This window comes from Chelonus insularis, unplaced genomic scaffold, assembly GCF_013357705.1.
Source record: "Chelonus insularis isolate UGA/USDA-ARS -01 unplaced genomic scaffold, ASM1335770v1 contig_88_pilon, whole genome shotgun sequence".
NCBI classification, from domain to species: domain Eukaryota; kingdom Metazoa; phylum Arthropoda; class Insecta; order Hymenoptera; family Braconidae; genus Chelonus; species Chelonus insularis.
The window spans coordinates 3,793,299-3,817,971 of NW_023276776.1; the positions used below are offsets into that span (position 1 = coordinate 3,793,299).

The 24,673-nt window shown below is 30.0% G+C and overlaps 2 protein-coding genes across 10 annotated transcripts in view; both read right to left on the reverse strand.

The window, feature by feature from the left end:
* Nucleotides 1-38: 38 nt before the first annotated feature.
* Nucleotides 39-2,034, reverse strand: LOC118071708 (zinc finger CCCH domain-containing protein 15 homolog). Of its 2 annotated transcripts, none has more exons than XM_035091041.1 (7): nt 1,839-2,034; nt 1,533-1,737; nt 1,208-1,449; nt 919-1,122; nt 657-831; nt 357-548; nt 39-266 (listed from the first exon to the last, which is right to left on the reverse strand). In XM_035091041.1, exons 1-7 carry the CDS (start codon nt 1,905-1,907, stop codon nt 151-153), a joined length of 1,203 nt encoding a protein of 400 aa, XP_034946932.1. In that variant the 5' UTR covers nt 1,908-2,034; the 3' UTR covers nt 39-150. The 2 variants fall into 2 exon arrangements, with proteins under 2 accessions (XP_034946932.1, XP_034946931.1); XM_035091040.1 differs by having other exon boundaries at nt 39-269.
* Nucleotides 2,035-5,310: 3,276 nt separating this feature from the next.
* Hr3 (Hormone receptor 3) overlaps nt 5,311-24,673 on the reverse strand; it is a 76,479-nt gene continuing 57,116 nt past the window's right edge. For 5 of the 8 annotated variants that reach the window (XM_035091758.1, XM_035091752.1, XM_035091753.1 and 2 more), the window contains 8 exons: nt 19,162-19,389; nt 13,133-13,298; nt 11,944-12,164; nt 11,085-11,438; nt 10,246-10,518; nt 9,864-10,088; nt 9,341-9,679; nt 5,311-8,894 (listed from right to left, as the gene is read on the reverse strand). In XM_035091758.1, coding sequence (XP_034947649.1) covers nt 9,420-9,679; nt 9,864-10,088; nt 10,246-10,518; nt 11,085-11,438; nt 11,944-12,164; nt 13,133-13,298; nt 19,162-19,389 — 1,727 coding nt within the window. In that variant the 3' untranslated portion in view covers nt 5,311-8,894; nt 9,341-9,419. Of the gene's footprint in view, nt 8,895-9,340; nt 9,680-9,863; nt 10,089-10,245; nt 10,519-11,084; nt 11,439-11,943; nt 12,165-13,132; nt 13,299-19,161; nt 19,390-19,579; nt 19,739-24,673 lie in introns of those variants that run through there. The other 3 variants (XM_035091757.1, XM_035091754.1, XM_035091759.1) reach the window with 3 other exon arrangements.

Genomic DNA, 24,673 nt, shown 5'->3' on the forward strand with positions numbered 1-24,673 from the left:
AAATGAATTAAAAGTTTTCTAATTAAACATGCATAATATTGTTATCAGACATGATATATTGGCTTCAAGCGTAATCAGGCAGCATACACTGTACATTAAGTGATATAAATTGATTGAAAATTTGGAGGAGGCTGGGTCTGGATGTCTGGATCACTCCTCCATGTCCAGCTCCTCTAATTCTTCTTCTAAACCTTCTAAGTCATCTTCAGTAAATAAGTTTTCATTTATAGCTAATGCTGTAGCCCCTTCTCCAACTACTGTTACAGCTTCTAAAAAAAATTAATGGATAAAATCATCACAATTACAGATTGATTTGAAATAGTAAAGTATTGATTTCATTATTCTGATTATTTTACCAGGTTCACCATTAATTTCTGGAACTTTTTCACTCGTCAATCTATCCGCTTGAGCAATTGTTATACCAGTTGTGTCTAATTCTCGAGCTTCCATTCCCAATTTATCTATATCTAGCTCTCGATACTCTACATTTTCGCCATCCTCTTCATGTAGAGCATAACTATCAATGGCTTCGTCACCATCATCAATGCCTACAGTGAAACCAAGTGTTTGTTTTAATTAAGAAAAGTTTCAACCTTGTTTCAATATGAAAATACTCCAAAGTATAGTTATTGGAGCAAGAAAAAATAGACGATTACCGTCTCCAGCAGCAAGCTCAGGATTAAATGAAAACATCTCACGCCCAGAAATTCCAACTTGACGACCTGCTTTGAAGTCGTTTCGTCTTTTCTCTTCATCTTTCTCAGCTTTCTCTTTCTTTTCTCTTATCTTACGTTTCTTCCATGCCAAAAAGGTTTCTAATGTTATTCTAGTCTATAATTTAATTAATTTGTGATTAATTATTTTTATAATTAGCATAAAAACTGAATTAATATTTAACCAAGTGAAAATTATAATTACTTGATTTGGTCCTAAATTCGCACGTTCTTTTTCTATCAAATCTTCCAGCGAAATTTCGTCCTTCTTATCTTCTTTCTTCTTGTCTTTTTTGAGAACAAATCCTGGCGGTAAAGCATGTCGATAAATACACTTTTGCCCAGAGGGACACTCCCAGAACCATCCATATTTAGACTTTTCCACAGCTTCCAAGAAATGTTTGCAAATCTATAACAAAGAATTCACTTGTCATTCTATTATAAAGATAAGTTTGCTATGCTTTTCTTTTAAGGTAATTTATAATCTTTCTTACAATATCTGTTGTTGGTTTGTTTCCACCACCTCCGTGTTTTTTTTCGACGACTTCTTTCAATTTATCTTCATCCCATTTATCCATTGTATCTGTTTCCTTGTCATCATCTCGCATATCACAATATAGTGACCTTTTTTCAGCTTTACGTTCAATACTTAGATCATGAGAAAATTTACATTTTTCTCCCTTTGCACATTGGCCTTGTTTAAAGAAAGCACAAACTACTGACTTAGGATCAGTTCCTGCAATGAATTGGAACATAGATCATTGATTAACTTTATTCTCACAGATAGAAAAAGTTTATAAATCTTCTATTATCCCATACCCTTATCAATTTTTTGAGTTTGTACTGGTTTAAATAAGAGCGCAAGTTCTTTTTGTTCTTTTAATTTTTTCTCTTTTTCAAGTTTCTTTGCATTTGGATCTTCTCCTTTTCTTGGGTTCACTCCAGGCTTCACTTGTTTCTCAACTTGCTGAATAAATTTCTGCTGCTTTGCACCTTTTTTATTTTTCAATCCAAATGTTTTATCCTAGAAAAGAAAAATTAATATGCATACTGATGATGATTTAATAAGGTAAATAAAAGCATGGTCAATGTATGTGCTTCAAAATATTTCTAAAACACTATTACCTCGATGACTTTTTCTTTCTTCTTCAACTCTGTTTTCTTACTTGGGGCTGGTGCCTTTTTTGGAGGCATTTTGTTGTTTTTTGATGTCACTACTTAGACTTATAATTTAAAAAATACTTATTCTATTAAACTAATAAGAATTATACGGAAAAGTTTTGGAAAATGAAAACCATATGATTTTTGGATAACCAATAAATTTTTTTAATTTAGCCATCTACAGGATTACCATGAACTACGAACTTCAGCTATTTTATCGACTGTTGTTTTTTGATAACTCTGCTATGTTGGCAGAAAGAGTACGAAGTTTACAAAAAGAACACGTCGCACGGCAGCAGCACTTGTAACCGACGCCAAGCCGATCGGAGCATTCGGAGTCCTGCCGGGAATGATTGAGGCTGCGTAGAAATCAATTTTGATGAATAATAGTTAAATAAATCATTAGCATAGCTTGTAATAGTAGTAAGTTTTATTTATTTAATCATTTTTCGAAATTTCTTTTATGGATATCAATAATCGTTTAATCGATGACTGAAATCATCAATTTTTTCTAAGGTACTTACAGTTTAAAATTTTTTTATTTCTGTTGTGTTTATTATTTCTACATATTATCAGCTGTATCTTGGGCCTATTAATATTTACATTGAATAATAAAAACTTTTCTCAACGAGATATCAATGATCGTTCATGTCAATTATTGAAATAATAAAGTTTTATATTATATACTCGCGGGGGGCATGCGCGTACTTACATTACACAATTTTTACGTTTTTTTACTCTCTAAATGTTTTAAGAATAAATAAGAATCTGTATATAAGATTATGACATTTGTTTTTTAATGAAAAAAGCTCTTAATATTTCGTGTATTTTTACGATAACAAAAATTAACGTGCCATGCTTTCACCTAACGTTGACGGCTTTTTTGCGTTGTTTATTACGTACGATAGGTCTATAAGTTGATGATACTGTTTGGATAATGTACGATAGCGAGAGAAAGGGGTATAGTAGTGTGTATGAAATGTATACTAATACATAGCAAGGCTCGTAAATTTTTATAGATCATCCAGTCGCAACAGATGTCATCATATATCATTGTAGTTTTTTCACGTTTTTGGTTTACACCCTCGTCATCATTTTTCTCTATATTCTATATATATATATATATATATATATATATATATATATGTTCCGTTCTCTCGCATTTTTTATTCGCAATTTTTTTATGTTCGTTTTGACATCAGCTTTCGTTCATTTTTTTAATATTATCACATATTTATGACAAAATATCTGCAGTCAAAGCATCAATATGACTTTCAAAAATTTGCACAAAGTCATGGTAATGCTCGTGTTCACTTGTCTGGTCTATGATTTCTTTTTTCACTTCACTGTATTGTGATGAATTGTTGTTATTTATCATTTCTTTACATTTTTCTTTTTTTTTTTTTTGGATTTTTAATTTTTTGAATATAAGGCTCCCACGGCAGTCTCACGAAGTAGCATCAGTTCTTGTATCAACAATTAATAAGAAATGAACATGGTAAAAAGTTTACAAAGCAGAGCTTATGTTAATAAATTATAAAAACACTCTTGAGATTTAATATTAAACTAATTCAACTATGTCAAAGTAAGTGTAAGATGTCATTACATGAAACATGCAACAAACTTATACTTTTCTGTGAGCGTGTTGTCATCTTACACAAACTTTTACTCCTTGCAAAGCTTTGTAAGCTTGATACCATGTTCAATTATTCTAAGCGACTATTAAATAATTTTACAAGCCGATGTTTAAGGACACACTGATGAGATGAGATTTAAATTGTTATTAGTTTAATTTTAATTCTATCCTTGAAGTCAAAATGATTGTATTAAAGCTCTTAATTAAAATGAGAAATCGATTATTTCGTTTAAACGATGTGAATACTATACTTTTCGCGAATCTATAATTAAATGATGTGTGTACAAGAGATGTCATACGAGATCGAACAAGAGTCCATAGAGTATGAAATATTTTTGTAATAATTTATGCTAGCATCAGTTTTTTTCTGTTAGGAAAGTCAGTATGCTAACCGAAAGCTCGTAGAAGCGAATGAATGAATTGTTTTTTTGTTATTTTTTGAAATGACAGAGTTTACTTTATCTTGTAATTTTTTTTCTTTCATTATTATTGTTATTAATATTATCATCATCATCGTTATCATTATTATTATTAAAATTATTCACTTTTTATCATATTCATTTGTCATTTATTTTATTTATTTATTCACTAATGGTCTAACGCACGTGCACAAAAGATTTTTTTTTCACTGAAAAAATTTGTAGGCTCCCATTAGTAGAGCATTTAACGAGGCGACAGACGATTATATATATTTTTTATGTATATTTATAATATATTTATAATATGTATATTTTAACAAACAACGTAAAAATATTCTTACTTGAAACGCGAGTACAGTAAATTTGACTCATCTAAAAGAGTAGCAACGAATCATATTAATATCTTAATTAATATTTCTGTTCTCAAACTAATATTAATGTTACTTTTATTTATTTATTAAATTAAAAAAAATTTTCTTTTCTAAAATTTACGTAATCAGTCCGAGAGTTGGCCACAGTGGCCGTGAAAAATTTTTAGATCGCAAAGACGCTTCGTTCACTTAATATAACATTTAATTTATATTAAAAACTATTTTTAATACTATCAATTATTAGATAAAAAATTTCCTTTGAAAAAATCACTTTAATTAATTATTTAACTGGAACGAAGCATAATAGCGACTGTTTCAAATTGTACAAAAAAAATTACGATAAAAGCCAGACGTATCATTATAAATTTCATCAACACATACTCTAATTTATTATGTTAGTAATAAGAAAATTGTCTAAAAGGGATTTTATTTTTTAAAGAGACTGTAAGATTTACTAAGTAGCGAGATAATCGGCGATCAGCCTAATTATTTTAATGATAAGTCCATTTTTTAAAATAATTTTGAGTTTTTTTATCTTCAATATTAATCATTATTTTAATTAATTACGTAATAAAAAAAACTTTATTAACCAATGAATGCGCCGTCATCTTGCTCCTCATTGAATCGCTTGTTTAATAATTAGGTGTCTCGTCACACGTCATTCGAGAAATATCAATAGAAATTTAGAATTTAGTATAAAAGGCCTCTCTCTCGCTCTTGCTCACTCTTTCATTTTATATCATTCATATATTTCAACATTTTTGTTATTGTAGATGCTGTCTCCGGTGATTTCATTTTTCACATAATAATTATTATCATTATTATTTTTTATACTTATTTCCGTTACTAGTCTTTCTTCATCCTTTCACATATTTTGTTATAATGAATTTAATGCAAATAAACTTTTTTATCTAGAAATTTTTTACTCATTTTTGTTATTTAAAAAAAATTGGTATATACTTTTGCAACGAATATTCTATTGAAAATTTTAACAACGGAGACAGTTTCTATTTTTTTTTTTTATTTATAAATCATTTTTTCATTTCATAGACATGATTCTTTAATTTATTTTTACATTCTTTATTATTGGTTTTTATTTTTTTAATTCATTCACTCACTAATTCATCGCACTCATTCCCGTTGATCACACATGTTCGTAAGTCTCTACAAATGTAACTACTTACGTAATATATTTAAATAATATCTTCTTAATTATTGATAAAATAATTCATTAAATTAGTACTCTACATGTTTGTATTTGTTTTTCACTGTTCTTATATCTTTCACTTTTTTTTCTCTCTCTCTCTCTCTTGTGAAGATCTATTCATTTCGGTTTAAATATGTTTATAATGCAAAATTAAGGGCTAAGTCTTAGACTCTAAGCCCGAAGGTATTACTTTTCCTCTTCACCAGTCAAATTTTCACGATTGTCTCCGTGCGTCCGTGTTGTATTTATAATGCGAAAATTATGTTTTTTTATTTAAATTCATTTGTTTATTTTCAATATTTATTCACTGGTTCTCCTTTCATTTCCATTTAGAGTTTTCTCAACAGGTACACATCATAATTAGTCTATTCCCTCATTTTATTAATAATAGCAACCGATATTATCCACATCACAGCTGTACTATTAGAGAACACATATTGCTGGTGTTATTTTTTTAAGTTCATATAATTATTGTTTTTTTTTTCAATTTTTTATTTTTTTATTTTCTTTACTTTCATGAACACTCGACATGTCAAGTTTTCATTGTCCCCATTTGAACACGAACACACGGAAGACTTGTGTGATGAGGGACTTAACGGTGTAATTGTATTATTGTTTATTATAAATATCATTATCTTAAAGCTAAATTAACTTCGATGCGCGCACGCAAAATCCTGCGAGGGCGATGTGTGTTCGTAAACTATAGAGTTACATAGATCATACGATAAATAACAACTTTTTATTACATATTTATTAGATCAATTGAAAATAAAAATTTTCATGCAAATACTTGTTATGAAGTACACTGAGAAAAAAAATCACTTTAATAGAAAAAAAAAAGAAATTTTAATACACAATAAATTAAATATTTAATAAAATATATTTTGAAAAATTTTTAACAATTCTTATTTACTGAAAAATATAAATTATAAATAAATCATAATTTTCGTTTTTATAATATATATTTCGCACGAATGTTTAATTAGTCCTTACAAAATAAAGTGTTTAAAACTGATTGTTAATTGAAAATGATTAATCTAGTGAAAACATATAGTATCATTCTTTAAAATAGAAATTATTTTTCTTACTAACGCATGAATAATCCATAACATAAAGAACACAATTTTATTAAAATAAATAATAAATCAAAAAAATATTTTTTTCTCAGTGAGAACAAGGTCCGAAATGGTGATAATCTTTATACTGAAAAATTTCTTAACGTGTGTATACACAATAACAAAAAAAAAAATGATTTATGAATTAATTAAAAATAATTAAATAAATGATTCTCCATTGGACATACGTATAAATGCGGATATTGGACACAGGGGAAAAGGTTAAAAAACGTTGCTGAAAGTCTTGGTGGTCACGTTTAACATATAGTCTTTTTAAAAAAAATTAAATATAAAATGTTAAACATTAAATTGCTATAAAAATATTAAACATGCTCTATATAATATAATATTAAATTATAAATAGAAAATAAAAAAATTATTTAAATCTAGAAAGAAAAATAAAAATAAGACCCACGTGACTCTCAGCGAACGACCACCGTCGCCCTAGGTTTTCATTTGAATATAATAACTTTTATTATATTATCCGTCAACTTTTGTTTATTATATATTATTATAAAATTTAACTCCAAATTGCGATAATAACTTCTAGTTGCAACATGTGAGGTGTGTATATGTCTAAATTTTTGTGGTGTATGTAACTTGTAACCTAAGTTTTGTTAGATTTCTTTTCATTCTACGTAATTCGTATTCAATTATAATATTAATTGTTTTTATCAATATCGTTCTTATTAATAATATACTTATTACCATTATTAATTTTTATTATAATTATACTTAGAATAATTATTACTCATAATATGAATATAAATTATTACTATTATTATTTTCATCATTATTGATATTATTATTATTACTTAATTATTTAATTATTCATTTTTACGGCACTTACGTAGATTCGAGTGTTTCGTGTTTCTGCAAGTGGGAGCAAGTGTTTTTTTTTCTCTAGAATCAAATGAATCCTAAACATTGTTATTTATTCATCAATATAATAATAGTACGTCTTCATTCTAATAATCAACCATTAACGTATCAGTTTGCGCACCGTGGCTTTCAGCTCAAGTTTTAACTCATATGTAATTCGTTACACTTAATTAAATCAAATCGAATTAATTTCATTTAATCTGTTTATTAAATTCATTAACTGCATCAGTTTTCTTTCATAAATCACTATCTACATAATCTTTCTATTATCCTTCACCACATTTTAAACATCATTTAATTATCATTATTATTAATAATAATAATATTTTTTATATTTGTACGAACGTGCAAATATTACTTCCAGTCTTAATGCCCTGCAACTATTATGCATTTGCATTTTATTTAAAAATTTTCTTTACCTTATCAATTAATTATTATAAGATTTTTTCTTATATCATTTATAAAATGAGTCAATTCAAAATTACTTATTAATTTTTTCCTCCAATTTGAAATTTATACAATTATATTTTTTATTTCTGCCACGGTTTTCTTCACCATAACAAAACAATAAGTTAACTAATTAATAAAATTTTATATAAATTTTATTTTACAATTATATTTATAGAATTTTCTTGTAATTTTTTTATCAATAATAATAGTAATAATAATAATAATAATAGTAGTAGTAGTAATAATAATGATAATAATAATAGCTAATAGTAATAATAATTTTTTATAGGGAAAACATAACGATAAAATTGTTCTATACAATGTGTGAGGGCACAGGGGAAGTAATATTTACGTATTTAAAGAAGCGCATCGATAAAGTGCGTTAACCAAAACGTTAATCCGTTAAATTCATCTCAGTTAAATTTAACTACGTGTCCTCGTGTCAATTAATTCATTAGAACAGTCCCGAGACAAAAAAGCTTTACGTTTAACGTCCTCGCACCAACATAAGTCCTTTTCAAGGACATCACTACAATGATTATTTTATATCGTCTATGAGCACTCAGTTTATTTAATTTATTTAATTAGTCTATCACCATCAAAGAATGTAAAATATCCAACAATCGAGCTCCCATTCGCATAAACGAACATTTTTCTTGAATTCTTGTCTCAGGACCATCCTTACAAAATATTCAACCATTATTAGTCAATATAATATACTTTGTGTATGTACCATAACAACCAATAGCTCTATTTTATATACACATGTATATGTACTCATCAATTATTCATCATTTTTCAGTACGTACACATGTATATTTTTTATTTATATATACTTCTATATTTTATTTATATATTTTATGTTGTTTTTATGTATACTTCATATATAACAATGTTATGTTTACGTAAGGCCCAATATGTTCAATACGAAGGAAATAATCTGAAAAACGAAAAATAAAATTTATTTTTTTCTGAACATTTTATTAAAAAATATATAACTATTATTTAAAAGGTAATTAGTTGGAATAAAAAGGAAGAATTTGAATTTTCTCATAAATTTCAAATATTATTCATCAATTTTTTTTCAATTCATAGGAAAATATTTAATATAATGAATAGTTCATTAACTATTTTTATCATTTTCTAAAAGATTTGAATAATTTTCCATAAATAATTCAAAGTTAAAAGCAAATTTTCAGCAAAAATCGCAAAAGAGACCATTAGTTAATTAATCAGTTAAAAAATGCAAATTTAAATTTACACGAATTCTCGGAAAAGTTATGAATAATCAACTCTATTTCTAAGAAAGTAACAGAAAGCCACTAAGTGTCGGAATAGAGGAAATTCAGACAAATTAGAAGGAAGTATTTTATGTGAATTTTTTACCTTGACAGAGCAAGACCCTATATCACTCGTGTTGCACGTCGTCTATTAGCGTCGGGTCGCCCTGTTCCACGTCGGCTGTTCAGCTATCGACGCTGAATAGCTCTTTGTGGAGGGCCGGAAATTCAAGATGTGGCTGCGACCGCTTGAACTTGGCGAGGGCGTCCATATGTAGATGTGAGATTTCTCTCAGCTGGGTCATTTTAGCAAGCATTGCATCACATACCGTCACATCACCTTTGATCGGCAATATATGATTTCGTTCAAGCTCAGACCTCAGTGCTGTGATGACAGCTTGCGAGAGTTTTGTTATCTCATTCTGGCCTTTCAATCCTGGTCGATCTATAAATTAACATAGTAATTTCGAAATTAATTATATAATTAGTCAAAGCCCTAGATGATAAAAACTACATAGGATAAATTATTGTCGACTGTAGGATGGCCCTTTTAGGATAGAAAAGTTATGATTTGATGGTACAGGTAGAGTGTTAGCTAATTAAGCAAATTTAATAATTAATATTCATACCAGGACTAAGGAGAATTGTCGCACTGTAAAGTGCAAGTTCAGTTTCTGTGAGTTTAAGCTCAGCTATGCTTCTCGCAAGCTCAAAAACACACGAGATGAGCTTCATTTCTGCAGTATCTGTTGTGTAAAATGCATCCTGGGGCAGCATTGTATCACCGTATAGGACACAGTTTTGTTGGAGATCTAGGTACCTGCTCATACGTAGCACAGCTAATTCAAAAGAACCTGAAAAATTCATTGATATTTGATTTTAATCAATTCATTAGTTATGAATGTAGTTAGTTATTCATTTATTCAAGTGAATGATTAACACCTCTAGATTAATTATAAAAAAGTTCTTTTGATATTTTCGATTAATATTTGAATTGAGACAATTATTTACCGGCTTTGAGGAGGACAATTTGATCATCCTGTGAAAACTTCATAAAGCCCGGAACCATTTTAGCAAATTCGATGATTTGTTGAATAACAGTAGTCAATTTTTGCGCACATTCAAGCCACAATTCCTCGTGTGCCATATTCTTGTAATATATCAACCTGTTAAGATCATGAGGCTTGCGGAACGCTTCTTGAATCTGTTCTGTCGTAAGTAGACACGTTCTCGCATGCGCGTCTGCTATCGTTTTTGACAGCAACTCGCTGATTTGTGCTGGATCTGCAGAATAAAAAAATATGAGTTTATTTAAAAAATATTTGATTTTTAAAAAAAATATAAAATAAAATATCAAGAAATCGGTTCACGAATGAATGAACGAAAAAGATGAATAAAAATAAAGTTCCAAATTATTATTTGCTCTAGCTGTTTATCAACATCTATACACATTTATTTAACCAATAAAATTTGACGAACATATCAGAAGAAAATGTTTTTTAGAGTTCAAAAATAATTTGCCTCAAACGTGCATCAATTTAATCGCAAATAAATGATATATATCATGCATACAAGTTTTGTAAAAAAATGTTTTTTAATGAATTGGCTGGAAAAATAATGAAGAACAGCAGCTGGCAGAAAATTCAGCAATAAAGTATCCACAAAAATAACGGTAATAATAATTAGGGGAGGAGAAAGACATTTATTAAATAAAAAAAAAAAGTGGAAATGGAGATCATAAAATTCGAAGCAAACATAGATGTCAATACTTTTGAAATGACATGGAATAAAACATGCACGTGCAGAGAGGGGATATAGATTTTATAGAAAGACACAAAACATAGCCTCACATCTTGCATGGGACATACTGGGCAGATTATGAGCTTCATCATCTTCGGGTGGATTGTTGACTCTTTGTTGTTGATTGTTAAGAAATGTTGTCGAGTCCACCATCGTGTAAGAACCATGACCAAGGTTAGCGAGTTCAATCGTCGTTTCTTGTTTAACAGCAACTATTCCCCCACCACTTAAAGAACCACCATTTCCGGAACCACTACCCCCATTTCCACTGCTACTCCCAGTACCGTTATTGCTACTACTATTACCACCGCCACCACCTCCACCACCACCGCCGCTACCAGTGCTTCCTCCTCCACTACTTCCACCTGTTCCACTTCCGGTCGTTGAAGCGGATAAGGATTTTCCTAATTTCGGCCAATGGAGATAATCAATAAGTCATTTGATCCTCATCATCAATGCGAGACAAAAAACCAAGAGATTTATTTTGAGTTATTAGATGAATTGCGATTGTTATTATGACCCAATGAAATACACTTTCATTATCATTTCAAACAAATTCATTCATTTTAATGTATGCAAATGATTATGAAATCTAGCTTTGTTTCCTTTCTTGTATTTTAGTTCTCTTTCTTTGTAAAATATTCTAAATTTAGTCAAAATATTATTGACATTGTATAGTCTACGGAAAAGTATTGAGCTTGGAAACAACTCATGTTGAAGTTAACATATCTTTTAAAGTAACATGATCGATAAATACTTTTTACAAATAAAATATTTCATAAACATTTTACTTTTTTTTTTTTTAAATTAATACTAACATAAATATCTTCAGATCAAGGTACTTTTTTGATCCAAAAAGTTATTTATCAACCGTTACTTTGCGTTTTAGTTGAAAAAAAAGTATCTTACCTGTAGTGACGACGTTAGCCATAACTGCACCGGCCGTAACAGAAGGAGTGTCTGGAGCAACTGGGTCCACTTGATTTTGGGTTGGTCTTGGATCGTAGGCAGTCGTACTATCGACGTAATCTGCACTCAGTTCGTAGTTAGTGATTGCTTGATGATTATAGTATCCGGAGCCTCCTGTCCCTGGGCCTGGAGATGCGTATTCACTGCCACCATACGTGTAGCTAAAGAATCGTTTGGCAGAAAAAAGCCGTACAAATTAAAAAGAATCGTGCATTTGTTCATGTTTATTATCTAAATAGAACCTTAAGTAGGCTTATCTTGGTTTATCGTATTGTTGAAATTATGAAATTTGTCCTATATGAGAGGCATCTCTTGGTTTCGAGTCCTCTGATGAAACTGTCGATAAGGTGACTTGTTATATATTATAAGAAGCTGAATAGCGATGATAGGTGAATGGTAAAATATTGAGGTACTAAGGTATTTATTAATTGATGAAAAAGAGTGAGCTTTAAAAATTCAACTAAAATATTATGAGAATAAGCTTGATTGCGAGGTTAAAATGATTAAGATAAATCGTCCAATGAGAAACACTGATGTTATGATGTCATTCTTTCACTGCACAAAGGATTGGCGAGGGTGTGACGGGATAGGAATAGCCGTTACGCCTCTAATACATCGTAGATCAGATCATTTTTATTGTTTATCTTCTAAAGCCGACGACTTCGGCTGTATTTTTGCCTTTGACTTGAATTTAGTAAAGTGATTTATGTTCAGGAAGATTTAGAGTATCTGTATTGATGCAAAAAAGTTAAATAAGTCAATGTGATTGATAGAAAAATTTTTTTATACAAATAACTGACAGAAATATAGTTGAGATAGTCTATCTTTTTAAATTAAATTTGGAAATTATTCTCTTAATATTCATTTCATTCATCCATTCTATTTTAGTTTTAAAAATTGATCTTACATTGTTCAAGTTATTATTTGATTAGGTAAAGTTAAAATAAGATATGAACCTTGACTTATTCTTCTTTGAAGCATCATCTTGATACTTAATTTTCATTTCTATTAAATTGAAGCAGATATTTTAGAAAAATGTTTAAAATAGTTTTTAAAACTTTCTTTTCTGAATGTTGATTTAACTGAAAGTGAAACAAAAGTATATTCAGTAAACTTAAAAAATACTGACCCGCCGTTATAGGAGTGATGTTGATCCGAGCTGCTCGGGGTTTGATGTTCAAAAACACTGCTATCTGGTGCTGTTTCAGAAGCTGCTCTCATTTGCGCCCTGTGGAATCGCACTTCGTCCTCAACTTTTTCCCTTTGTTTTTTTGACATACGCCCAAATTTAACGGCTGAAAAAAAAAATATTCAATTAGTTTGATATGAAAATTTTTAAAAATTAAATATTATTCATAAATAAATTGATTTAATCAGTCTTAGATGTCTCTAAGTATGGTCGTGAAAAAAATTAACTCGATTAGTAAGTCAATTTAATTGTGAAGACGCTTCAAAGTAATGGAAGATCTTGAAAACGTGGAATAAATTATTTTAAAGATCAGTACTTTTTTTATTTTATTGATTTTATAGTTAGACCAATGGTAGGATAATAAAGCGGGGTATTATACCTGAGAAAATAAAGTGCAATTAGTCATAACAAAGGAGTACTAGTTTGATTGAGAGTAAAGAATATTTGAGACTTGGAATCTTAGGAAGAAAATATAGGGAAAGCTTCATGTTTAGCTCTCGTTCTGTTTTGTTTTTTTTTTTTGTTTTGTTATTAATTTTATATTATGTTCATTTTTAAAAAAAATCATTTTAGAAAATATTTTATATTTAAAAAAAAGAAAGACAAACAGTAATGATGGCGAAAATGTTTCTCATCATAAAACAAAGAATAAAAAAATTATATAAAGCGGAGAAATCAGACACAGATCGATTGTTATTGGAAACAAAACGTCTGAAATAAAGCACAATTTAGTAGTATGAGACATCATTACAAAGCTACTACGCCCTGGGGTAAGCTTAGTAGAAAAATCAATGACGTAATGAAACAACCTAAACAAAATGGAGTTTAAATTGTTATTCGTTTGATTGTTCGAATCTTGTATTTATGGATAATTTTATGAAATTTTTTTAATCTTTATGATCAATTATATTTAACTCTTTGCGAATCTTCTTAAGTATCATTTATTGTTCTGTATATATTTTTCGATTAATTGATATTTTTAGGATCCTTATCTCTAGCTTGAATTTAATTCTCTTACTAAGAGCTCTTATACGTTTCGCGTTCTCTCCCACACCTACTGTCATTGAGTCTAAAGTACCACTTACAGCTACGGGGGTAAAAAAAGACTCCCTAGTGTGTTTCAAGTATCTTTGAACACTATATATACGCAATAACCCTTCATCTGTCAATTACGCAATCATGATTAACTTTCTATTATTATTTTATTTATCTTTATTGTTCATTTAATGGCACATTTACAATAATTTGTCTGCTGTCAACCCTTTTAATTTACTTTCATCAACTTGAATATTATTATAACACATTTATTAATTATCATTAGGCAGAAATAATTAATCAATAATAGAGTATGATTATTTATAATTTAATGTAGCTGTAATAGTATTTAAGTAATTTTTTTACTCATAGGACAAAAAATTAATTAAAAATAGCATAGTGCTAAATCACTTAATTGTTTTTTTGGAGTCGATATCAATTAATCTCAAATAAAATCTTAATCAAATTTTATCAATATAGTTTATGAAAATTGGAGCAAAATAAATCATTTGAGCTTTCTAAATTACGTTAAAATAATTCAATGAAATATTTAAATTTATATTATTTTAAAATATCTATTCCGATTATTTCTTTATAAAATCAACGATTTAATATATAAAATCATACTTTGGTTTATAAAATAATAAATTAATTCTCTTTGGAAAAGAAGCATACTTGTATTGTCTTGTATTTTTATGATAAATATTTCGAAAACGCATATATATATTTTATTCAAAGAATTTTTTGATTAGAGAAGAAATTATTTGAAATTTCTATTTCAACAATGAAACATTCTTTTTTTTTCTAATATTTTTATTTCCGTTATTCTAGTGACAAAATTTTTTCTTATTTTCTTTCAAAATAAAGAACAAATGGTGAGAAATAAAAAATAAATCGGAAAAAAAATCATTGTTGCAAGCTCAGTATTTTTAATAGCAGTTTCTTTACAGCAATTGCCTAAAGAGGGGAAGAAGTTCAGTACGCGTGCGTGTTGAGGGAACGCGGAAGCAACGTGGTTCAACGGCTGACGTCATAATGAGGGAGAGACATACGTCATGGGTTAGCGCAGGAACCGCTATAGTCAGCCCCTACAGAAGAAAGACTTATGTGAGTATATTTATTCTGCTATAAAAGAGTGTGTGCGTGACTAAAATGTGAGTGTGTTAGGGAGTGAGAATGAGAGAGAAATGAAAGACGAGCACAACATCGATATGACGTCAGGCCAGCTGTAACGCAGTCTAAACGTAAGTTTGAGGGGTGTGAGACATTGAGGATTGGGAATGGGATAGTGGGAGAGATAAAATAAGCGTGACAAAGAAGAATATAAGCGATGGGGAAATGAGAAAAGTGAGAGAATGGTATATAGGAACGAGGGGTGATCGACCGCGGAGAAAAGGAGAGACATAAACATACAAGGAGAGAGAAACCATCAGGAAGAACACACGGCCTCGAGATGCATTTTCTTCAACTATATTTAGGTTCCAGTCCCTTTATCGATACTCATGTCGTCCATGTTTATTTATAAAGTCATGAAAATACGTTTTTCCAAGCCATAGTCATTTCAATTATCAGTTTTTCTTTGTCGCACCCGAGTATCTTTGGTGCATTATTGAAATTGATGCGAATATATTTATGACTGTTTGATTGTTTTAATTTATGTATGTAAATTTAATTTATTATTTTAATGTTTCGAGGGAATCTGAAACTTGTAATCATTACAACACTACTTCAGAGTTTGATATTCCCCTCTGGAGACTAATTATACACACGTCAAAAGCTTCCTTTAGGGAATGTTAATGATCGTAGTGGGAATATTAATCGATAAAACTTATCTCTTGATATTTTCGAATGTCAATGACTTTTTTTCTTACTACTAAACAGATTCAATACACATTTAGTTCGGGTTCGTGTTATAGAATAATATTACACTGAGTTTAAAGGGCCAACAAAGAATAGGATTTCTTTTTTCAAATTTTCACGCCGATTTTGGAATTGTGTACACAAAGGAACTACTAGAGTATCGATTTTTACTAGGCTGCAGCTTCAGGTTGGAGTATTGTTCAAATTAGTGTATAAAACTTTCATTCAGTTTTACATTATGTTGGATTTATGGGACAAAGATTCATTTTCTTCATACAAACAATCCATGAATAATTTCATTCAGAATCCTTTTAAATTTTTATTATATTTATATTAATTACATAAATTATATCTAAATTTTTTATTGGTAAATATTTTGAATGTGCAATGTTCGAACTTTTCTATATTTTCACATTCAATACATAAAATTATTATTAATAATAATTACGTTTCTAATTATACTAGTATTTAGGAAACAAATATGAATATTACCAATAAAAATCAGATGAAGGATAAAAAGAATACATAGCAATGCTATTAGAGAAACTTGCACCTCTACACTTGAATCATTTGCACAAATTTTTTCACGAATTATTTCAGTATTATTTTTGGTTTCCATCTTCCTAATCTACCAAAAAAAATACTGCTCAACTAATTGCACTAATGAATATAAAAGAGACTGGAGAAATTGTCAATAAATAACGTGGTGAATTATTTATTTAAAGTTTTACAAATTTTCCAATAGGTGGCAATGCTTCAATGAAACGTTACCAAAAGTTCAGTGTCTCCATAAGTGCTTGAAGACATCTGTTTTATTTTTAAATAGTTATTGCAGTGATTACCTCGTCAATGAACTTTACTGAGTAACTTAGACACACGATTAGTGCTATAACTGATATAGATACTACTAAGATCAGAGTTGAACTGACTATCTAAATTCGTGAGAGAGAGAGACAAAGGTATGATGGTCATGGAAAACACGCCCCTACGTAGCAGCACTATTGACAAAGCAGTTTCCCCGAAAACACTACAGCTCAATGAAAATTTTTTGGTTACGGATGAAGAGGAATGACACACCGTTAGATTCTAACAATTTTTTAAGGGCCTTTAGATAATTCTACAGTTATTGTAAGAGGACAACGAACTCTATTATCCACGCTGAAAATCTAGCTTTGATATAATAAATTATTCCATAATTCTAAAACACATATTTTTCTTATGTAAAACAAGTTACAATTGATGAATTGAAATTTTATTTTTTATTGAGAAGATTTAAATTATGGGATTTTTTTTAAACAGCAATAAATTTTTGATTTTATATTAAATATAAATAGACATTTTATTGTTAGCTACGGGAGTAGAGTCTTTTTATTAATATGGTCTTCAGTAAAATGGTTGAAGAGGGGAACATTCAGCCGTCTTCGGCAATGATAATGGTATTTTTTATAAAATAGTCATTCTCCCAATTTAGAATCCCATACCAACTTTGTTATTAAGACTTGACTGTATAAAATAGTCTATTGCTCAAGTAAAAGAAGTTTTAAATGTTCATTTATTGTTCATTTTATGACAATTTTGACGTGAAATATTTATCCATCAATTCTTAAATAACATTGAAGACAATTTTTATGATAGATTTCTCGACAAGACAGATCTAGGGCATTTCTGTTCATCTCTCAGTTTCTATTGAACTGCCATTTATAACTATATGCTTGGCACAAACTACGATCATAGCTATGAGAAGAGAGCAAACAGTCAGAGTGTCTCTATTGTTTCTCTTGAACGTACAAATGTCAACGTTTCACCTTTCCTCGCGGGTACATTTAATGACTGTGACACGTGCGTTTTCTGTGTCTGAAGACAATGCGTGTTGTCATCGTTTCGTGTGGCCACAATTATTCACCGAGTCATTGATTTCTTTTCTTCCTTCCTCTTTTTTTTTCACCATTTTTATCTTTTTCCTATACATTACTTTCTTTATTTATCCTCATACATAAATTTTTATTCGATTGAACCGTTATTTTTTCCTTTCTTTTCCCATGTAGCATTCACCGTTATACATATTCTTTTGGACACTACATAGTGTCTCCCGAATTTTTACCGTTACATCGCGTGACGGCTGTTGAATTAAGTCAGGAAAAAGGCGTGACTATACAAGTATGAGGAAAAGAAACAAAAAGATTTTTTTGAAAAATTTTAGAACATGATAAAATGTTGATGTGAAAAAAAATACCACAAAAATATTTGAATTTTAAGAATTATCGGTTTTCTTCAACTTCTTTGTCAAAAATTCTGCCAGCGTTTCGTGGTTGGAGAGCAGGAAGTGGTACACCCAAGTCTCTATTTATAATTAAATCTGATAAAAATTAAGTGATGATTGACGTAATTTTATTTCACATACGTACTATGTTAAAAAAATATTGATTGCATTTTCTCCATCTCTATTGCCTCAGTTTATTCTTCACTCACGCTTGTGTTATTGTATTTACAGTAGTGTTTGTACATGAAGCTGCGAGAATATATTGTCGTACATACTAGTTACGATAAGTTAGCTTGTGTTTTACAGGGGGCGAGACGAAGAAATGGTTGATAAGGGGTCGTACACCCCGGCAACAAACGCGTATAGCAAACGCACGTATTGTATATGTCTTCAGCATCAGTCTTAGTCAACAATTGGTTTTATAATGTAAAGTTTAAACTACTTTAAACACTCTTACTTTCTCTCTCTCTCAACTTCATATTTTTGTAATAATCTTTGTCAAGTTTCTTTAAACATTCTTTTGTATTTGGTGTCCTAATAATGTTTAAACTTAGAAATTTTTCTACGTAGTAACATTCTAGTATCGAGACTTATTCGAAGAGAAGAGTATTTTTTCAAAGTATTTTTAGGTCTTGGAAAAGTTGGAAAAATATTAGACAATAGAAAAACACTAGGAGAAGATGGGCCTTAGTTTAATTTTAAGATCGCGAAGGATTATTTTTCTGTTAAGAAGGAGGAGTTTCGATTTTTATTAATGTCGTGAGAGAATTAGAATTTTAACATTAACGATATAAATTAAATTATCATTACTTACCATCTCTGGACATCCCAAGCCGTAGGCACTTTTGAAGCCGGCAATATTGACACCGATTTCGATTAACGCGATCTACCACACAATTTTTATTTCTTGGACACTGATAGTTGACAACTGATGATTGAGATCTTCTGAAAAAGCCTTTGCAACCCTCGCATGTGATTACACCATAGTGAACGCCACTGCTTTTGTCTCCGCAAACCTTGCAGGGGATTATTTCTATCTGGGCTGTAATAATTCAAGAAAAAAATAAATATTAAAATCAGTTTTAAATGAGTAATAAATAAAAAAAATATTAATTATTTATATTTATCTTAGACTCTTTCATAATCATATAATCTAATAATTCAAGAAATTTTATTCACTTATTTTTCTACATAAGCATAAAATTTTCTGGATTAAATAAAAAATGTATTACTCATTATATTCTTTATCGTTTCTGCTTGGAATACATATTCAAACGGCTTTATCAATGACATCAGATGAAGTGCGTTCATGTGAAGAACTGATACGATAATACATCAAGTGACTATCGATTACGCAACCATTTTTACGTCGTAACTTACACATTTACATACTTATGTACTTGCGTGAGTGCAAAGTCGTGCGAATTTATTGTTGGCAATTATTTAAATAAATGACATGTTTATGGTACTCATTTTTAAAATAATTATATTAAACTAAAAGATATTTTTTCTTTACGGCATATCTCAAGTAAAGAGTGAATTGTCGATAATAAAGTCTACCTCGAATAGAATTTGCTTGGACTCTACGGTCATCTAACACGTCGTTACTTGAAGATCCACTCGTTTGAATCGGCGATCGTGTTCTCGCCTCTGGAGGCTGAGGACTCGTGCTGTCGGCGCCCCAGGTCGACGTTTCAAACACCGATAAATTTCCCTCCATTTACACTGTGCTTTATCACGATGTCGTTGCATTCGCGCACGATTCTTTCTTACTTCCATGCAACTACTATTTATTTTTTACTTCACACGTAAATTTAACTTTGAGAAATAATCTCAAGTATTAAAGTTCGTATTTTATGTTTTTTTTTCCAGCGGTATATTTCTTAATAGAAACAAACTTTTATTTACATTAAATTGTTTTGAATAAAAAATAGTTGTTTGTTTTTTTGTAATTTGTCAAGAGTAAAATTTTTTAAAAATATTAATTGGAATTAGGGTGATTGGGAATGATTTTAATTATCAGGTGATTTAAGACAATGCAATTTACTTTGATATCTTTTTTTGCCGGTCATTTGGACAGCGCCGCTCTTAGTAGCGTCGAGGCGCTTGCACCACATAGTCAAACATTACATAACTGAGAACGATGAACCCAAAGTACAGTCACTCAACATATAAGCATCTTCTCGCGTTATCTTATATCATATTACGATGCCTGCAACTGCAGATACCATTTTCTTCCAAAATTACGTTGATTTTTATTTTAATGATTATCGTTTTATAATCAGCCTTATTTATTCATTAATTATCGAAATATTTAATCTTGATAATCAACATTATTTATCCATTAACAATCAAACTGTATCAATCTATATATCAGTAAGCTCTTGAAGTCAATCTTCAGATGAGAAAAAATGATGTGTTTTTTAAACAAAATTCTTTTCGACTAAAATTCACTTTATCTAATTTATCTTTCAAGTACTTCAATGAGGCTGATTTATTTTTTATCGAGGACTATTTTGATTATTTTACCCACAATGATTTTACATTAAATTTGTCCTAAATAGAAAATTTCATCATTTTTATTTTAAAAATTCTTCTCACACTTCACAATCAACATATGTATGTATGTAGATATCAAACTTTTTTTTTCCATCACTCAAACTATGTCTATCATCATAAAAAAGAAATGTAATGGCAGAAAAAATGTATTCTTCATTACTAATTGAATACACAATGATTCCTTTTTACTTTATTTAACTTAACGTAAGATCTTTTTTAACTTTACGATAATAGTTAAATTAACGCGTTGTAAATATGTTCACGTGTTCATTTCTTATTGTTCTGTCGACATTCCACATGTTTACTCGTCACTTTTTGAACTTGATTATCAAGAAGTTAATGAACTCGTGCTGTTTTTAACATTTTTTTCTTTCATACTGTTTAATAATAACAACATCAGTTGAATGAATTTATTAACACCACACTGTATTAAAACTCTTTATGACGAAAATTAATAGGAATTAACGAGTATTCAAAGTTGTCAAAAAATCCATGAACTTGCTAAGAGAGTTTGGAATCGGCACTTTCAAACTCCCGCACGCTTATACACTCTATCACGTATTTATGTATACATATATATACTTTGGTCGATCATGAATATACACATGGACACACGACATCTCTTCCTGTATCCTTCTTTCCTACTCTCCTCTTCCCCTACATACACACATATACACAAACGCATACACATACAACTTATACCCTCCCTTCTTTTATTTCATTTTGTTTTATACGAGGACACAGTACTAGGAGAATATTAGCCACTAAGTGTCCAAAGAAATCACACAATACATTCTTATAGTTCACAAATCTAAAGTATGTAATTGAGAAACAAAAAAAAAAACAATCCGAAGACAGAGAAGTCAGCTTGCCAGCACACTTGTACCGAAATCGAAAAGAACAAGAGGAAGTGAAAACGAAGAAGAGATAACAATGAGTTATATTAACAATCCTAATAATAGTAATTATAATATCAATCAACAATGATAATAATAAAAATTAATTATAAAAAAGTGTAGTGATTGAATTTTAAAGCACAAATTAGGGAAATAATTTGTAATCTCTTATGTTTCTCTTCCTCCTGTTTTCTTTCATCAATTATTATTATTTCGAATGTTTTTCTTTTCAAGTCTATTCAACATAATTATTTCATAATTTATTCCGAATCCCGTAATCGTCGATCAACGGACGACGTCGTCGCGACGCGATTTCCGGGTTGTACACCCAAAGAATTATCATTCGTTTTTTAATGTCAATCGGTTTGTCACACCTCGCACTGATGATGTCGATACCACCTCTAACACACACGTCCTCCAGCACCACAACGACGACGACGACGACGATGTACGGGCGCATGAAAAATTTTTCGAGCTTTGACGATGAACCAACGAGAAGAGAGGTGTTTTTGGGGATCGCCAAAGCAAGCCTGGCATCTCACAATATGTCAGGAACCCCCACCATACCGCCGACACTGTGGCGGGTCACTGAACTGTGCTCCACCGCCGATGATGGCCGAGTGCCTCGCCTCACCCTCCCCCCGCTTCCGCACCCTTTCGCCGCTGCCATTTCCACTCTCTCCCAACGGACAACACTCCCCTCTTAAGTGTCAAGTGATACTCGTCGGAAATAACCGACACACCACGGCTCTTTCCGAATGTTTCAACGCGCATTTTCAAATTTTTGTTACACATCTCTATTAAAATTATGTACCTATTAATTACTTATAATTAAAATAATTTTTTTTGAATTGATAAAAAATATTTTTATTAACATTTTTCAGGGAATAATTACTTTCAATAAGTTGTACAATATTATGAGTTTTTTTGTTTTTAATTATTTTGATTAAAAAGCAATCAAAACTCATTATTCACTGGTAATAAAAAAATTAAATAACTTTTCCTCTTTAATTAAAAGTTTTTTTTATTAATAAAATTATTTTCCAACAACTCTAAAATAAATTTTTTATTGTCATTAATGTTTACATAATTGTTTATAAGTCGTTTAGATAAGCTTTACAATTGTTGTCATATTTTTTCTTTCAATTTACAATCGATATTTATTAATAGAAGCTTTGTACTTATTTTTATCCTTAGGAATTGAATGAACATCTTGATAATTACTGATAATCCATGTTGATACATTACACCAGACAGATAATTAAAAAATAATAACGGTGATAAAAGAGAAAGAGATAAAGAAGAAATCTATCAAGTGTAGGAAACTGCATCACCCATCGGGTATGTGTCATTCTAACCGCGAGATTGTTATGAGCTTACGTCCAGTGGTTACAGACATCCTAGGTCTGACGTTTTTTTTTCGGCTTGGTAATGATGTAATTATTGAATCATACTTTCAGTATGTCGTTATAATCAGTTGACTTGGAACTCATTCATTGAGTGAATGAATTAATAAATTATATTTTTCAAACGAGGAAAAGTTTCATTGAAGAAATGAAATTGAGAAAAATAAAATTGACATCAATTAAAAAGATATCATAACTGTATCAAATATGTATTGATTTATTATTTTATTTTCATTCATCAGATGCTTGACGAATGACTTACTTTTATTCCATCATACTGTCACACTTAATTCCATTCTATTCGGTTACCACGTCCTTGTAGAGATCGTAGAACTCCTCTCTCTCTCTTTTTCTTACTCTCATCGTCTCATTCTTGATACTCCTCGTGTTTTCGCCCCACTGAGAGTTGTTCCTTCGCATTTGTTGCATAACCGGCGCGCAACACGAGGTTGCCAACCTGCGCGCCGCGTAATACTCTATAAATACCACCACAAATAAATAATTGTACAGCAGCGGTTTAACTATAAGACTGCAACGTTACGTCGCGTGCAATCAAGCCAATGGAAAATCGAACTTATCTTAAAATCGTGGAAACCGGTGGTTTGACATTGGATCTACTGGAATAGATTCGATATATCATTCAATTTCTCAACGTCTACTGTCATTTGAATATTTAATTAACGTGTGGGAATTCCGTTAAAAATTTTACTCAACGAAAATATTCTATTAAGGATAATTTAATATATTTTATGATGAAATGCAATCAACATTCTTGAATACTTTTCAAGGCTTTATTATAGTCACTAATTATTGTTGTTGTAATGAAAGTTTATATTTCCAATTCTCATCTGAGAAAATAAATAAATAATCATAGTTGAAAGATAGATATTTGAAATAAAAATTAAAATAATTTTGAAAAAAATTCTTCGATGGATTAAAGTAGTTTCTGAAGATGAATTTGGCATGCCAATATTTCGGCTTTATTTAGACGAATATTTTGTTTTTTATGTTTAGATATTATTGAATGTATGTATAGATACTTTTTTAATAAAGGCGTTGAATAAATTTTATTTAGTGTACATGTTACATAGCTCACGATGTAAACAGACAACAGTCGGCACAAGTCGCGAATCAAATGTAGGTCAGGCCTGAGGACTTCGAGTCTTCGATCCGAGTAGGTAAGTCAATCGATAACGAGATTGTCGACGTTCTCGCAGTACTGTGCCGGATCGAAAGAAGCCGACAAGAGAACTTCTAAGAAAATGAAAATACCATCAAAGAAAAATTCCTATAAAACAGTTTAGTATTCGCCATAGAGACTCATTACGTGTGAATTTATTCGATCGATTCTTTTATCGTTTGACAACCTACTTATTAAAATTTACATTTAAATTTTCAGTACATTTATTTATTTTTACAATGTTTTTTTTTCTCGTTTAAGACATTGATAGATTCGACTAGACAT